The 16,111-nt window shown below is 44.0% G+C and overlaps 2 protein-coding genes across 7 annotated transcripts in view; one reads left to right on the top strand and one right to left on the bottom strand.

Annotated features, from left to right (window-relative positions):
* The window catches only part of SLC25A15 (solute carrier family 25 member 15), a 35,297-nt gene that overhangs the window by 17,770 nt on the left and 1,416 nt on the right, over positions 1 to 16,111 (top strand). For 2 of the 4 annotated variants that reach the window (XR_003791712.1, XR_003791713.1), the window contains 3 exons: positions 1,244 to 1,413; positions 9,915 to 10,073; positions 11,736 to 14,233. Coding sequence is in view for 1 of the 4 variants with exons in the window: in XM_029210056.1 (XP_029065889.1) it covers positions 1,244 to 1,413; positions 9,915 to 10,073; positions 11,736 to 11,860 (454 nt within the window). In the remaining 3 variants the exon portion in view is untranslated. Of the gene's footprint in view, positions 1 to 1,243; positions 1,414 to 9,914; positions 14,234 to 16,111 lie in introns of those variants that run through there. The other 2 variants (XM_029210056.1, XR_003791714.1) reach the window with 2 other exon arrangements.
* LOC114888131 (phosphatidylinositol 3,4,5-trisphosphate 3-phosphatase TPTE2-like) overlaps positions 14,872 to 16,111 on the bottom strand; it is a 77,681-nt gene continuing 76,441 nt past the window's right edge. For all 3 annotated transcript variants that reach the window (XM_029210053.1, XM_029210054.1, XM_029210055.1), the window contains one exon: positions 14,872 to 15,975. In XM_029210053.1, the coding sequence (XP_029065886.1) occupies positions 15,870 to 15,975 (106 nt within the window). In that variant the 3' untranslated portion in view covers positions 14,872 to 15,869. The remainder of the gene's footprint in view (positions 15,976 to 16,111) is intronic.

The following is a 16,111-nucleotide window of genomic DNA, read 5'->3' as shown; positions in this document are numbered from 1 at the left end:
CACACCCAGAAATCACAGGAAATCCTAGGTGTGCAGTTCCACAAGTAGTGACAAAATGAACATGCCTTTGTAAACTGGTACCTAGATAAAGAAATAGATCATGAACAGCACCCAGAAAGTTGCCCTTGGGTCCCTTAAAAGTCGTTTAAAGTATTTTTAAAGAAAGCAATTGTTAGATCCAAAGGACTTAGGTAGACGGACACCCTGTACAAAAGTAAATATTGGCTAACTGTATTTTAGGTATAGCAGTGCCCAAGCCTGGGATTTGGTAGCTTGGGGTTAAGACCTGGATTGGAAGCAGGCTTAAGTGTGTGGAGTGGGATGACTTTGTTACTTCTTCATTGTATTGATAGAAGGAGGGGGCACTGCAGGCAGGGCCTGGCTAGGGGGTAATGCCTGGGCAGGAAGATCATCAATAAAAGCAGGTGGCCTTTGTTCCCTGGGGGCCTGATCCTTCCCTGATCCAAGCCAGGTCACCTGCTGAGAACAAAGTGAGGAGTGAGGGGCTCACTAAGCTGACAGGTGTCATTTGTGGTGCTTTTCCTCCCAGGGATAGGCCTGCACCCCTACACCACCAGGAAGAGGAGCCTGCACAGAAAGTGCCCGTGTTCTGGCTCCTGCAGGCTCTGATCTGCTTCAAGTAAAAAATTTTTACACACCTACCTCGCTAAGAAGTAAATACTGGGTGCGTCTAGAGCCTTACAGGAGCTATAGCTCAGCTCTGAGAATTTCTTTTGTCTTGCCTTTAAGTAACATTTAAGGCTTGTTGCTCACTTCCCTGGATGAATGCAAAACAAAACAAACCCTAAACACCTGAACCAATTCCCTCAAAATACACAAGCTCAAAAGAAAGGCTGAGGAGATAGGAATCAAAGCAGGTGAGGGACTGGGCACGTACGGTGCCATTTTCTTCTCTCTGAGTTTGGACAATCTCATTGTAATTTCACTTACTATTGAAAAAATGGGTATTGGCTCTTTTAGATCTTTGATAGTGATTTCTAGAAATGTATGCATTCGTTGTAATAAAATATCTTTACACAGACTAGTTCAAGTAATAAAACTTGTTACAAAGTAATTGTATACCTGTCTTTCTCGGAGATATTTCCTTCCCACAAAAACCTTTTATTGCTGGAATTCTGGTTCCTCTGTTTATAAAATGAGCTACTTCCTTGTTAGAGCTCCATCAGGTCTGCTAGTTGGGTGTGAATGCTGTTCTTATCTGTCACCCCGTGTGTCCCCCCAGCACAGTTTGGTCTGTCGTGAAGAGTATCCTTAGGAAGGACGGCCCCTTGGGCTTCTACCATGGACTCTCGAGCACTTTACTTCGAGAAGTACCGGGCTACTTCTTCTTCTTCGGTGGCTATGAGCTGAGCCGATCGTTTTTTGCATCGGGGAGATCAAAAGATGAACTAGGTAAGTGTGTCGGCAGGGACAGCAGGTGGGGACTGTGTCTGCTTCCCAGTGCTGTAGTCTCGGTGGCTTCTGTGCACTTCGCCCCTTGTGGGGGTTCCGCTTGGCACTGGGAGTTCCTGGATGCCGGGGAGTACCGTGCAGTGGGTAACAGCGAGCACCATCCTCCAGCCTTGGTAACTTCCTCAGGGCAGAGGCTGCAGCAGGACATCCCCAACTTATTATTATTTTTTTTAACATCTTTATTGGAGTATAACTGTTTTACAGTGGTGTGTTAGTTTTTGCTGTATAACAAAGTGAATCAGCTATACGTATACATATATCCCCATATCTCCTCCCTCTTGCATCTCCCTCCCACCCTCCCTATCCCACCCCTCTAGGTGGTCACAAAGCACCGAGCTGATCTCCCTGTGCTATGCGGCTGCTTCCCACTAGCTAGCTACTTTACGTTTGGTAGTGTATATATGTCCATGCCACTTTCTCACTTCGTCCCAGCTTATCCTTCCCCCTCTCTGTGTCCTCAAGTCCATTCTCTACGTCTGCATCTTTATTCCTGTCCTGCCCCTAGGTTCTTCAGAACCTTTTTTTTTTAGATTCCATATATATATATGTGTTAGCATACAATATTTGTTTTTGTCTTTCTGACTTACTTCACTCTGTATGACAGACTCTAGGTCCATCCAACTCACTACAAATAACTCAATGTCATTTCTTTTTATGGCTGAGTAATATTCCATTGTATATATGTGCCACATCTTCTTTATCCATTCATCTGTTGATGGACACTTAGGCTGCTTCCATGTCCTGGCTATTGTAAATAGTGCTGCAGTGAACATTGTGGTACATGACTCTTTTTGAATTATGGTTTTCTCTGGGTATGTGCCAGTAGTGGGATTGATGGGTCGTATGGTAGTTCTATTTTTAGTTTTTTAAGGAACCTCCATACTGTTCTCCATAGTGGCTGTATCAATTTACATTCCCACCAACAGTGCAAAAGGTTCCCTTTTCACCAAACCCTCTCCAGCATTTATTGTTTGTAGATTTTTAGATAATGGCCATTCTGACTGGTGTGAGATGATATCTCATTGTAGTTTTCATTCGCATTTCTCTAATGATTAGTGATGTTGAGCATCCTTTCATGTATTTGTTGGCACTCTGTACATCTTCTTTGGAGAAATGTCTTTTTAGGTCTTCTGCCCATTTTTGGATTGGGTTGTTTGTTTTTCTGATATTGAGCTGCAAGAGCTGCTTGTATATTTTGGAGATTAATCCATTGTCAGCTGCTTCTTTGCAAGTATTTTCTCCCATTCTGAGGGTTGTCTTTTTGTTTATGGTTTCCTTTGCTGGGCAGAAGCTTTTAGTCTCATTAGGTCCCATTTTTTAATTTTTATTTCCATTTCTGTAGGAGGTGGGTCAAAAAGGATCTTGCTGTGATTTATGTCATAGAGTGTTCTGCCTGTGTTTTCCTCTAAGAGTTTTATAGTGTCTGGCCTTACATTTAGGTCTTAAATCCATTTTGAGTTTATTTTTGTGTATGGTGTTAGGAAGTGTTCTAATTTCATTGTTTTACATGTAGCTGTCCAGTTTTCCCAGCACCACTTATTGAAGAGGCTGTCTTTTCTCCATTGTATATTCTTGCCTCCTTTGTCAAAGATAAGGTGACCATATGTGTGTGAGTTTATCTCTGGGCTTTCTACCCTATTCCATTGATCCATATTTCTTTTTTGTGTCAGTACCATATTGTCTTAATTACTGTAGCCTTGTAGTATAGTCTGAAGTCAGGGAGCCAGATTCCTCCAGCTCCTTTTTTCTTTCTCAAGATTGATTTGGCTGTTCGGGGTCTTTTGTGTTTCCATACAAATTGTGAAATTTTTTGTTCTAGGTCTGTGAAAAATGCCAGTGGTAGTTCGATAGGGATTCCATTGAATCTGTAGATTGCTTTGGGTAGTATACTCATTTTCACAATGTTGATTCTTCCAACCCAAGAACATGGTGTACCTCTCCATCTGATTGAATCCTCTTTAATTTCTTTCATCAGTGTCTTATAGTTTTCTGCATAGCAGTCTTTTGTCTCCTTAGGTAGGTTTTATTCCAAGGTATTCTGTTCTTTTTGTTGCAATGGTAAATGGGAGTGTTTCCTTAATTCCTCTTTCAGGTTTTTCATCATTAATGTATAGGAATGCAAGAGATTGCTGTGCATTAATTTTGTATCCTGCTACTTTACCAAATTCATTGATTAGCTCTAGTAGTTTTCTGGTAGCATCTTTAGGATTCTCAATGTATAGTATCATGTCATCTGCAATCAGTGACAGTTTTACTTCTTTTCTGATTTGGATGCCTTTTCTTTTTCTTCTCTGATTGCTGTGACTAAAACTTCCAAAACTATGTTGAATAATAGTGGTGAGAGTGGGCAACCTTGTCTTGTTCCTGATCTTAGAGGAAATGGGTTCTGTTTTTCACCACTGAGAATGATGTTGGCTGTGGGTTTGTCATATATGGCCTTTATTATGTTGAGGTAAGTTCCCTCTGTGCCTACTTTCTGGAGAGTTTTTATCATAAATGGATGTTGAATTTTGTCAAAAGCTTTTTCTGCATCTGTTGAGATTATCATATGGTTTTTATCCTTCAGTTTATTAATATGGTGTATCACATTGATTGATTTGCATATATTGAAGAACCCTTGCATTTCTGGGATAAACCCCACTTGATCATGGTGTGTGATCCTTTTAATGTGCTGTTGGATTCTGTTTGCTAGTATTTTGTTGAGGATTTTTGCATCTATGTTCATCAGTGATATTGGCCTGTAGTTTTCTTTCTTTGTGACATCTTTGGTTTTGGTATCAGGGTGATGGTGGCCGCATAGAATGAGTTTGGGAGTGTTCCTCCCTCTGCTATATTTTGGAAGAATTTGAGAAGGATCGGTGTTAGCTCGTCTCTAAATGTTTGATAGAATTCACCTGTGAAGCCATCTAGTCCTGGGCTTTTGTATGTTCAAAGGTTTGTAATCACAGTTTCAATTTCAGTGCTTGTGATTGGTCTGTTTATATTTTCTGTTTCTTCCTGATTCAGTCTCGGAAGCTTGTGCTTTTCTAAGAATTTGTCCATTTCTGCCAGGTTGTCCATTTTATTGGCATGTAGTTGCTTGTAGTGTAGATCTCTCATGATCCTTTGTATTTCTGCAGTGTCAGTTGTTACTTCTCCTATTTCATTTCTAATTCTATTGATTTGAGTCCTCTCCCCTTTTTTCTTGATGAGTCTGGCTAATGGTTTATCAATTTTGTTTATCTTCTCAAAGAACCAGCTTTTAGTTTTATTGATCTTTGCTATCATTTCCTTCATTTCTTTTTCATTTATTTCTGATCTGATCTTTATGATTTCTTTCCTTCTGCTAACTTTGGGGTTTTTTTTGTTCCTCTTTCTCTCATTGCTTTAGGTGTAAGGTTAGGTTGTTTGTTTGAGATGTTTCTTGTTTCCTGAGGTAGGATTGTATTGCTATAAAATTCCCTCTTAGAACTGCCTTTGCTGCATCCCATAGGTTTTGTGTCATTGTGTTTTCATTGTCATTTGTTTCTAGGTATTTTTTGATTTCCTCTTTGACTTCAGTGATCTCTTGGTTATTTAGTAGCGTATTGTTTATCCTCCATGTGTTTTTATTTTTTACAGTTTTTTTCCTGTAATTGATACCTAGTCTCATAGCACTGTGGTCGGAAAAGATACTTGATATGATTTCAATTTTCTTAAATTTACCAAGGCTTGATTTGTGACCCAAGATATGATCTATCCTGGAGAATGTTCCATGAGCACTTGAGAAGAAAGTGTATTCTGTTGTTTTGGGATGGGATGTCCTATAACTATCAATTAGGTCCATCTTGTTTAATGTATCATTTAAAGCTTTTGTTTCCTTATTTATTTTCATTTTGGATGGTCTGTCCATTGGTGAAAGTGGGGTGTTACAAAGTCCCCTACTATGATTGTGTTACTGTCGATTTCTCCTTTTATGGCTGTTAGCATTTGCCTTATGTATTGAGGTGCTCCTATGTTGGGTGCATAAATATTTTACAATTGTTATATCTTCTTGGATTGATCCCTTGATCATTATGTAGTGTCATTCTTTCTCTCTTGTAATAGTCTTTATTTTAAAGTCTATTTTGGGGCTTCCCTGGTGGCGCAGTGGTTGAGAGTCCGCCTGCCGATGCAGGGGACATGGGTTCATGCCCCGGTCTGGGAGGATCCCACATGCCGTGGAGCGGCTGGGCCCATGAGCCATGGCCGCTGGGCCTGCATGTCCGGAGCCTGTGCTCCGTGACAGGAGAGGCCACAGCGGTGAGAGGCCTGTGTACCGCAAAAAAAAAAAAAAAAAAAAAGGCTATTTTTGTCTGATATGAGAATTGCTACTCCAGCTTTCTTTTGATTTCCATTTGCGTGGAATATCTTTTTCCATCCCCTCACTTTCAGTCTGTATGTGTCCCTAGGTCTGAAGTGGCTCTCTTGTAGACAGCATATATATGGGTCTTGTTTTTGTATCTATTCAGCCGGTCTGCCTTTCGTTTGGAGCATTTAATCCATTTACATTTAAGGTAATTATTGATATGTATGTTCTTATTACCATTTTCTTAATTGTTTTGGGTTTGTTTTTGTAGGTTTTTTTCTTTTCTTGTGTGTCCTGCCTAGAGAAATTCCTTTAGAGAAATTCCTTTAGCATGTGTTGTAGAGCTGGTTTGGTGGTGCTGAATTCTTTTGCTTGTCTTTTTTTTTTGCGGTACGCGGGCCTCTCACTGCCGTGGCCTCTCCCATCGTGGAGCACAGGCTCTGGACGTGCAGGCTCAGCGGCCATGGCCCACGGGCCCAGCCATTACACGGCACACAGGATCCTCCCGGACCAGGGCATGAACCCGCATCTCCTGCATCGGCAGGTGGACTCCCAAGCACTGCGCCACCAGGGAAGCCCTTTTGCTTGTCTTTAAAGGTTTTAATTTCTCTGTCAAATCTAAATGAGATCCTTGCTGGGTAGAGTAATCTTGGTTGTAAGTTTTTCCCTTTCATCACTTTAAATATGTCCTGCCACTCCCTTCTGGCTTGCAGAGTTTCTGCTAAAAGATCAGCTGTTAACCTTACGGGGATTCCCTTGTATGTTATTTGTTGCTTTTCCCTTGCTGCTTTTAATATTTTTTCTTTGTATTTAATTTTTGATAGTTTGATTAATATGTGTCTAGGAGTGTTTCTCCTTGGATTTATCCTGTATGGGACACTCTGTGCTTCCTGGACTTGATTGGCTATCTTCTTTCCCATGTTATGGAAGTTTTCAACTATAATTTCTTCAAATATTTTCTCAGACACTTCCTTTTTCTCTTCTTCTGGGACCCCTATATTCGAATGTTCGGGTGTTTAATGTCCCATAGTCTCTGAGACTGTCCTCAATGCTTTTCATTCTTTTTTCTTTATTCTGCTCTGTAGTAGTTATTTCCACTATTTTATCTTCCAGGTCACTTATGCATCCTTCTGCCTCAGTTATTCTGCTATTGATTCCTTCTAGAGAATTTTTAATTTCATTTACTGAGCTGTTCATCATTATTTTTTTGTTCTTTAGTTCTTCTAGGTCCTTGTTAAACGTTTCTTGTATTTTCTCCATTCTGTTTCCAAGATTTTGGATCATCTTTACTCTCATTACTCTGAATTCTTTTTCAGGTATACTGCCTATTTCCTCTTCATTTGTTTGGTCTGGTGGTTTTTTACCTTGCTCCTTCATCTGCTGCATATTTCTCTGTCTTCTCATTTCATTTAACTTACTGTGTTTGGGGTGTCCTTTTTGCAGGCTGTAAGTTCGTAGTTCCCTTTGGTTTTGGTGTCTGCCCCCAGTGGCTAAGGTTGGTTCAGTGGCTTGTGTAGGCTTCCTGATGGAGGGGATTGGTGCCTGTGTTCTGATGGGTGGGGCTGGATCTTGTCTTTCTGGTGGGCAGGGCCATGTCCAATGGTGTGTTTTGTGGTATCTGTGAACTTATGATTTTAGGCAGCCTCTCTGCTAATGGGTGGGTTTGTGTTTCTATCTTGCTAGTTGTTTGGCATAGGGTGTCCAGCACTGCAGCTTGCTGGTCGTTGAGGGGAGCTGGGTCTGGCATTGAGACAGAGATCTCTGGGAGAGCTCTTGCCGATTGATATTACGTGGGCCCGGGGGGGTCTCTGGTAGTCCAATGTCCTGAACTTGGCTCTCCCACCTCAGAGGCTCAGGTCTGATACCCGGCCAGAGCACCACAACCCTGTCAGTCACATGGCTCAGAAGAAAAGAGAGAAAAAAAAGAACGAAAAATAATAAAATAAAATAGTTAAAATAAAATTTAAAAGTAATAAAAAGAGAGCAACCAAACCAATAAACAAATCCACCAATGATAACAAGCACTAAAAACTATACTAAGATAAAAATCAGAAACAAGTCAGTGTCAGACAGCAAACCCGACGTCCACAGTTGCTCCCGAAGTCCACCTCCTCAATTTTGGGATGAATTGTTGTCTATTCAGGTATTCCACAGATGCAGGGTACCTCAAGTTGACTGTGGAGATTTCATCCGCTGCTCCTGAGGCTGCTGGGAGAGATCTCCCTTTCTCTTCTTTGTTCGCACAGCTCCCGGGGTTCAGCTTCAGATTTGGCCCCGCCTCTGCGTGTAGGTCGCCCTCAGGCATCTGTTCTCGCCCAGACAGGACGGGGTTAGAGCAGTGCTGATTAGGGGGCTCCGGCTCACTCGTGCTGGGGGGGAGGGAGGGGTACGGTAGTTATAATTGGAACGTGGGGCGAGCCTGTGGTGGCAGAGGCCAGCGTGACGTTGCAACAGCCTGAGGTGTGCTGTGTGTTCTTCCAGCGAAGTTGTCCCTGGATCACAGGATCCTGGCAGTGGTGGGCTGCACAGGCTCCTGGGGTGGGTGTGGATGGTGACCTGTGCTCGCACACAGGCTTCTTGGCGGTGGCAGCAGCAGCCTTAGCATTTCATGCCCGTCTCTGGTGTTTGAGCTGATAGCCACGGCTTGTGCCTGTCTCTGGAGCTCGTTTAGGCGGTGCTCTGCCTTCTGCGGGCAGACAGGGAAGGGGGATCCCCTCTCCTTGCGCACCCTGAAACAATGGTCTCTTGCATCTCTGGCAGGTCCAGACTTTTCCCTGGACTCCCTCCTGATTAGCTGTGGCGCACGAGCCCCCTTCAGGCTGTGTTCATGCCGCCAACCCCAGTCCTCTCCCTGGGTCTGACCTCCAAAGCCCGAGCCTCAGCTCCCAGCCCCCGCCCGCCCCGGCAGGTGAGCAGACAAGCCTCTCGGGCTGGTGAGTGCTGGTGAGTGCTGGTCAGCACCGATCCTCTGTGCGGCAATCTCTCCGCACCCCTGTTGCTGCGCCCTCCTCCGTGGCTCTGAAGCTCCCCCCACCCCAAGCCCTGCCGCGAAGGGGCCTCCTAGTGTGTGGAAACCTTTCCTCCTTCACAGCTCCTTCCCAGAGGTGCAGGTCCCGTCCCTATTCTTTTGTCTCTGTTTTCTCTTTTGCCTTACCCAGGTATGTGGGGAGTTTCTTGCCTTTTGGGAGGTCTGAGGTCTTCTGCCAGCGTTCAGTAGGTGTTCTGTAGGAGTTGTTCCACGTGTAGATGTATTTCTGATGTATTTGTGGGGAGGAAGGTGATCTCCACGGCTTACTCCTCTGCCATCTTGAAGGTTCCCCCCCACCAAATAATAATTCCAGTTATTTTAATATTTAATAATAATAATTCCAGGTTTTACTGGAATAAATGCTCTGGGTCCATTTTAGGGGAGAATACAGACATTATTTTCCCTGTAGGATATCACCAACAATTGGGGAAATCACCTATAAATCATCTTGTAATAAGCTTAGTAACAAATCTTGATAGTGTTTTGAGAGCAGTGAGAAGTGTACTTCTTTCCAGTTTATCGTAATTAACTGCTTGACACAACTGTATCGATGTTTGGCTCACATGAGTGGTTACTTATTTCTTAAATACCTCCTCCCTTCAGTGCTTTGGACCTCTTCTGGGGATAGTCAAGCTCCTAGGCTTAACTGTTACGTTTAATAACTTTGCTTTTTCATGGCAAAGGAAGAATCAGAGCTGTGGGACATTAATATATTAAAATAATTAAGGGAAAGTTGAAAAAGATGCAGCCTGTGTTTCAGTGGCCTCTGTTCTCACTCCTCATGGTAGGGCGTTGCCATTGCTGCTGGGGGCCTGCTGGTTCTTGGGGGACCAGGCCTCTGGAGGACGGGGCAGGAGGGCCACAGAGACCAGCCTAAATCTGACCCGCACTAGGGCTGCCCCTTGTCCTGGAGTCATGAGGGACAGCCCCAGGCCACCACACAGAACCTGTGCTCTTAGACAGTTTGACACTTGCCCCAGAGGACTGTGTCCCGCAGCTTTAGTGTTTGTATTTGCACCTACCTGCAGCCACTACTACACTGACCTCTGGAAATATCACATCAGCTGTTCTTGAGACAAAACACTGTTTGCTCATTTTCTTCTCTAGGCCCTGTCCCTTTGATGTTAAGTGGTGGATTTGGTGGAATCTGCCTCTGGCTTGCTGTTTACCCAGTGGATTGTATCAAATCCAGAATTCAAGTTCTCTCCATGTCTGGAAAACAGGCAGGATTTATTGGAACTTTCATAAGCATCGTGAAGAATGAAGGTGAGTCTGCCAATTGCTGAAACAGAGGAGGTACGTATAGGGAGTGATCATTCGGCTGCTCGTCTTGTCGAAGTTGATCAGATGGGTAATCGCTCTCTTCCACCACCTCACTTTTCCAACAGTGTATGTAATTCACATTTGTGGATTTGTTTCCAGACCCCTTTCTTTAGCTTACTTCATTATTCTCAAGAATGTTTATTTTGTTTATTTTTTGCTGTGTTGAGTCTTTGTTGCTGTGCGCGGGCTTTCTCTAGTTGCGGCAAGTGGGGGCTGCTCTTCATTGCGGTGCGTGGGCTTCTCATTGCAGTGGCTTCTCTTGTTGTGGAGCACGGGCTCTAGGCACATGGGCTTCAGTAGTTGTGGCTCGCGGGCTCAGTAGTTGTGGCTTGCGGGCTCTAGAGTGCAGGCTCAGTAGTTGTGGTGCACGGGCTTAGTTGCTCTGCGACATGTGGGATCTCTCTGGACCAGGGATTGAACCTGGGTCCCCTGCATTGGCAGGCAGATTCTTAACCACTGTGCCACCAGGGAAGTCCCCTCAAGAATGTTTAAAGCTCTGATTCCTAATCTTTGGGCCAGGATTTTGTTTCTAAATAGCCTGGTGGGAATTTTTAAAGTATGTATTTTGTCTAAGAGGACAAATGTTTCAGAGTTAGCACCACTTTTTTTTTTTTTTTTTTTGGCTGCACTCTGTGGCATGTGAAACTTCCCCAACCAGGGATCCAGCCCATTCCCCCTGCAGTGGAAGCGTGGATGAGTCTTAACCACTGGACCACCAGGGAAGTCCTGTACCACTTGTTTTAAACAATATCATCAGGAGATGAGCTCTAACAGCATATCAGTAAGGCATTTAAAAGAATGTACATCCTTAATGATAAGACTTCTGCAACGAGAAAGGCACTAAGCAATTTCTGAAGGTGATTGGCTATCAGTTTTTAGTTATACAGCTAGATAAAGACTTTTAAAAGTAGTGTTTGTATAAAGCCAATTTTATGCCACTAGTGAGTAAAGACCTGTCCTTCCAGCATCCACTATACATCTTAAAACTTGAATGTGCACTTTTCTGTCTTGATTTTGAGAGAAAGCGAGCAGAGTAACAGCATGCAGAAACTGCTTTAACCCCAAATAGAGCACAGACATCTTGCATATTACTAACAGTAACCCCTTTTAAATTTGCATTACACTTTGTAGTTTTCCAAAGTACTTACACCTCCCTTATCTGCCTGGATCTTCAGAACTGCCTTGGGCAGTGCTAATACTAGAAACAGGTCTTCCACATCAATGTCAGTGCTCTGTGTTCTGGCCCAGTGCCTCATGGTCCTCGCCCCCCAGGTGAAGCTGTGAAGTTGCTGCCGTCCGTGCCTCTGTGGCTGCCTCCTGTCTGCCCACGTGAGGCCCCCTGCTCTGCCTGATCCGCTTACCAGGAGGTAACAGGCACGGGATCGGTGACTGTACCCGGAGCCTCACCAGCTTTGCTGGCAGACCTGCCCTTGCCCTTGTTTCTACTAGTCTAGTTCCAGTAGTCCAGGGAAACCTGTTCCATCGCTGCTGGTTTTTAGCGCTATTGTCTGGATTTGTAACTGTAAAAATATCTGTGCTGTGTGGGTTCGTGGGATATTTCCAAGGAGGGGGAGCTCAGTCTTTGGTCACCCTTTTGTTTTCTAGGAATAACGGCCTTATATTCTGGACTGAAACCTACCATGATTCGCGCGTTCCCTGCCAACGGGGCACTCTTTTTGGCCTATGAATACAGCAGGAAGTTGATGATGAGTCAGTTTGAAGCATACTGAAGTGTTCTGGCAAACCTTGATCCAAGTGAAGCTGTTTGAGGACTGCAGTTCTCAGGGTTTCAAGGAGTACAAGACCAATGTGGAATTTTTTGATTTTGTGGGAATCTTTTTTTTTGTCTTCCATTTTTCTATCTTCTACCTTAAACTTTATAGAAGAGCTTCTCTTTTATATTATATAATTTCTGCCCATAACTGTAGTGAAGTGGAAAAGTTGCTGCTCTTGTCCTTGGTGGGACATACAGGGTGGGCTGCTGGCCCTAGGTACCTAATCTGAAAGGCTAAGTAGAGCTATATCAAGGGCTTTTGTGTAAACCTGTATGTGTACGTGCAGTGTAGATGGTTGTGTGTTGTGAGTGAAGCACAGTTTAGTTCCATGTTTAATCTCGGATCTCACTAGAAAAAACCAGAGGTAACCATGTTTCATGAGGATGGTTATAAATGCTTCATCCATTCTAGATGTGTAGTCTAGATTCTAAAGAGGAGAATATACCTGCATACTGGTGTGGCTTCCATGTTCTTGATTTAAGTTTCAGAGTAAGCATCCTGGATTTTCCCAAGGTGCTCCTCTGTGGAAACAGTGCCATCCATCTTCTTCCAGGTGGGATCACATTCCACGCCCGGACATATTGTTGGGTGTGGCCTAGAGCCTTTGGGAAGCAGCACGGCCCTCGCCTGTGCCAGCCCCTCCTCCTGTCCCAGGGAGCTCCTCTCTGCTGGGCTTGAGCTCGAGGCAGGGGCTGAGGGGAGGGGCCTGTGGTGCTTTGTGAAGACTGTGGCTGACAGCTGCCCTGAGCTGCTGCTTCTGTGTCCTGGCCTGGGCGGGATTCCAGGGAAGTCTGTCGGACCACCTACGGGCTGCTGATCCACTTTGGACCACGCCCTCCTTGCCTCTGCCAATCGGAAGCCCTTCCAGGGAGCAGAGTGCCAAAGCCAAGAGAGGCCCTGGCTCCCCGTCTGGGGACAGAGTGGTGGTGCTTGTGGGCAAAGCGGTCTCCTTTCAGAGGGAACCAGAGTGTCGTGCTTGCACTCCCCGTGAGTGGTGTCAGGGCTGACCCAGGCTGAAGTTTGTCTCGGGATCCCTCACTCCTTACCACGCTGGAGCCTTTAATGTGGGGTACTGGCTGTCGTGAATTTCAGTGATGGTGGTCTCTGGGGTGTGACTTAATAAATCAATGAAGCAAAGGTAATTTCATTAAACTATGCTGTACATATGCGCTACTAACAAACCCTGGTTCATCTGACTCCCGTAGACTTGGGATGGGCAGCTGTTCCCTGGCCGTCTGGCTTACGGGAGCCCTTGTCGTCACCAGTGAAGTCAGCCGCCTCATTCTGTGCTGCTCCGAGACCCCCCAGGCCTCTAATAAAGAGTTCTTAATCCGCCCCTGGGGCTGATGTGTTAATAATGATCCACACTGGTATGTCCACCCCTGTCGGCAGAACGGAAGCGTTGTGTGTGAGACCTCCAGTTTCCACAAGCTTTTGTTCTCCCTGCAGCCTCGGTGGTGACTCCGGCCAGAAGCCAGAGAGGGTCGGGAAGGCCAGCTGCTGGCAGACGTTTAGCGGAGGGGGGATGCCCGGTGTTGTGCCCGATGGGCTCCAGAGCTACGCCTGGTCTTCGTTTGCCTTTTCTTGAAAAGCAATTTTTCTACCTTACTTTTGTCCGTACTTAAATGGTCAGTAGCTACTGAGTGGTGCTTCTTCTGAACAGGCCTGGATTGAAGCAAAAATAGCAAATGGGACTGGCTTCCCCCAGGAAGTGACCTGCTCCAGAGCCCACCGGGCCCCTGTTGTCTAAGCCCTGTTGGCAGTAGGTCTTCTCACGTGTTGTCCTGTAAAGATTTAACTGAATATCTTCAACAGAAACTGTCTGAGGCAGGTAAGAGTGCGTGGGAGTAATGAATGGAAACTTGAGAGTTGTTTTTTTTTTTTAATGTTTCATTCTCTTTGCTTAATTCATGGTTCAGTATTTGGGTACAGTTTGTACCATTTCAAATCTGTACTCCGGACAAAAATAGAGTAACTTGAAATACTGTGTTTAAAGAAATTCTCGTGTTCTATCATTAAATTTGCCTAATAGTTGACTGTATGATTTAAGTACTTTATGTGGTAAGAACCGTCAGGAATGTTTGAGTTATGTATGGTGATATTTCAAGGTGATGGTTTTATTGCAACGAGCATTGTTTTTTTTTTGTCAGCAAGATTCCTGATGTAAAATAACTACTGATATAAATGCACATTCTGTATACACTGCAGTTGCGAAACGTGGCCCACTAGAATTACTCTCCCTCCACCAGGCTGTGTATGCGATGTGACTGATTTGGCAGGATGCCATTCTATTTTTTAAAATAAACTTCTGGATGTCAAGTTTTCCAGGTCAGTAAATTCTATTCAAGAAAACCAATATCGTTCTGATATATTATGATCTAAGTTTCTCAAGTTGTTTAACGAATTATTTGCACGGGGTTCTAGGAAAGCAGCCCTGCTGGAGGCCCTGAACAAGTTCTCTTTATGAGCAAAAGCGGACTAGTGTGACAGCTCATAATTGCCAGAAATTTTCATCCATTTTGGAGGGCTAGGGAAGAGAAACCCCCAACTGTAATTTCCTTTATTTCAAAAAGCAAGATTCTGAAAAACTGGGGTTTCCCAGCTTTTGCCCGTGTTAAAAGTAGATCTTACTCCTCGCTTTTTTTCCCATTCACCTAGGCCTGCCCACTGATCTGCCCTCCACGGATTACAGCTGCAGGAATTTTAAAGGAAATAACCTGGGCTGCCACAATACATTTCTGTAACCCAAATTACAGGGAATAATGTAGTCAATAACATGGAAGGAGTTTGAAAGGCTGTGTCTCCAAGAGCTCTTCCCCCAAGGGGAGTCAGATTAAGGGGAGTAGAATAACCTTTGCAGCTGCACTTTTTGGGGGCTATTTTGAGGGGGAGAGAAGCCCCTGCATGGCCTTCCACGCCACCACGCTGGCGGCTCGGGGCTCTCCTCCCATCCCTGCTAGGTCGGCACCTACCAACCCTTCTCTATAAACTGTTGCTCTTGTTTCCCTTAAAAAATACTGACTGTGGCAACCTCCAGACCTCGTGGGGCTGCCAACCCAAGTGGCCAGTGGTTAGTGCGCTGTTAAAACACTGCTTAGTTGGAATGGTCTGTCCCAGCCCCACAAACCCTATTTTTTTATCGTGTGCTTTTTGCAAAGTGCAAGGTTTTTCAGGAACGAGTAGTCTGTGTTTTAGCAGAGGCACTGGTTCTCATGATTTGCTACTTTTCATTTCCTGATCAATTCTACTTGGGCTAGATTGTTGAGAGCCTTGCCAATAAAAGGAAAATCACTCAAATAGTAAAGCCAACATAGAACTGTTTTCAAAGACAATTATATGGCCTTAAGATAGTGGCGGTGAAAGTACTTAGAATAAAGTAGCACCTGGTACCAAAGAGAAAATGATTCCCTGTGGACACAGGACTAACCAGTGTCTATAATGAAAACTTGACCTTACTTCAGAGTTCCCCAAGCATAGGTGAAGCTGGTTGTGAGCAGGGGTGAAGGGTTTTAAAACGATCTTTGCTGCCATTCTGATGCTCGTTAATAGTTTGTAAATCAAGTAGAAGAAGGAATTAGAAATCACTTTTCTAACAAATCTGAAATTACAAATGTAAACCAAAGTAGGGAATGAATACTTGTCCAAAAATACATAAGTAAATAAACCCACAGTACTGGGGGACAATCACAATTTTTAAATGTTATTTTGATAGGAAAGTTTTATTTCTGAGTTGTTAAGTGATAACGTTCCCGTGTACTGTTTCAAATTTATCTCAATACAAATGAAAACTGTGACATATGTTCTTTCAAAAAAAACTATTGCCATTGACATTCTCTTTTGTATATATTTAATAGAGTTCTCAAGGACATATGTATCTATATCAGCAAGGAAATAGATTTAAAAGATATAAATAGGTAGCAAGGATTGGGAAGAACATGATTCTAGCCTAGAAGGGGAACTACACTTAGATAACGTCATCAAAATATACCTCGACTGCGAACTCTGGACGGTAAATTTTCCATGCTTTTGGTTTGTGGGGATTATCCAATTCACTTCTTGAAAGATAAAGCCTAGAATAGAAAAAAAAAGATTACACTTTATTGTAGGGCTAACAGAAAAGCCATGCTGTAGGACACCCTTGTTAGAGCTTTAAAAAAACAAGCCTTGCTGGCCACCATCAGTCTCGACCCCTCCCTCTGCATCTAA

This window comes from Monodon monoceros, unplaced genomic scaffold (genome assembly GCF_005190385.1).
Source record: "Monodon monoceros isolate NGI ecotype Baffin Bay Population unplaced genomic scaffold, NGI_Narwhal_1 Super_Scaffold_8, whole genome shotgun sequence".
Lineage (NCBI taxonomy): Eukaryota > Metazoa > Chordata > Mammalia > Artiodactyla > Monodontidae > Monodon > Monodon monoceros.
This window is presented reverse-complemented; position numbering and strand designations above follow the sequence as displayed.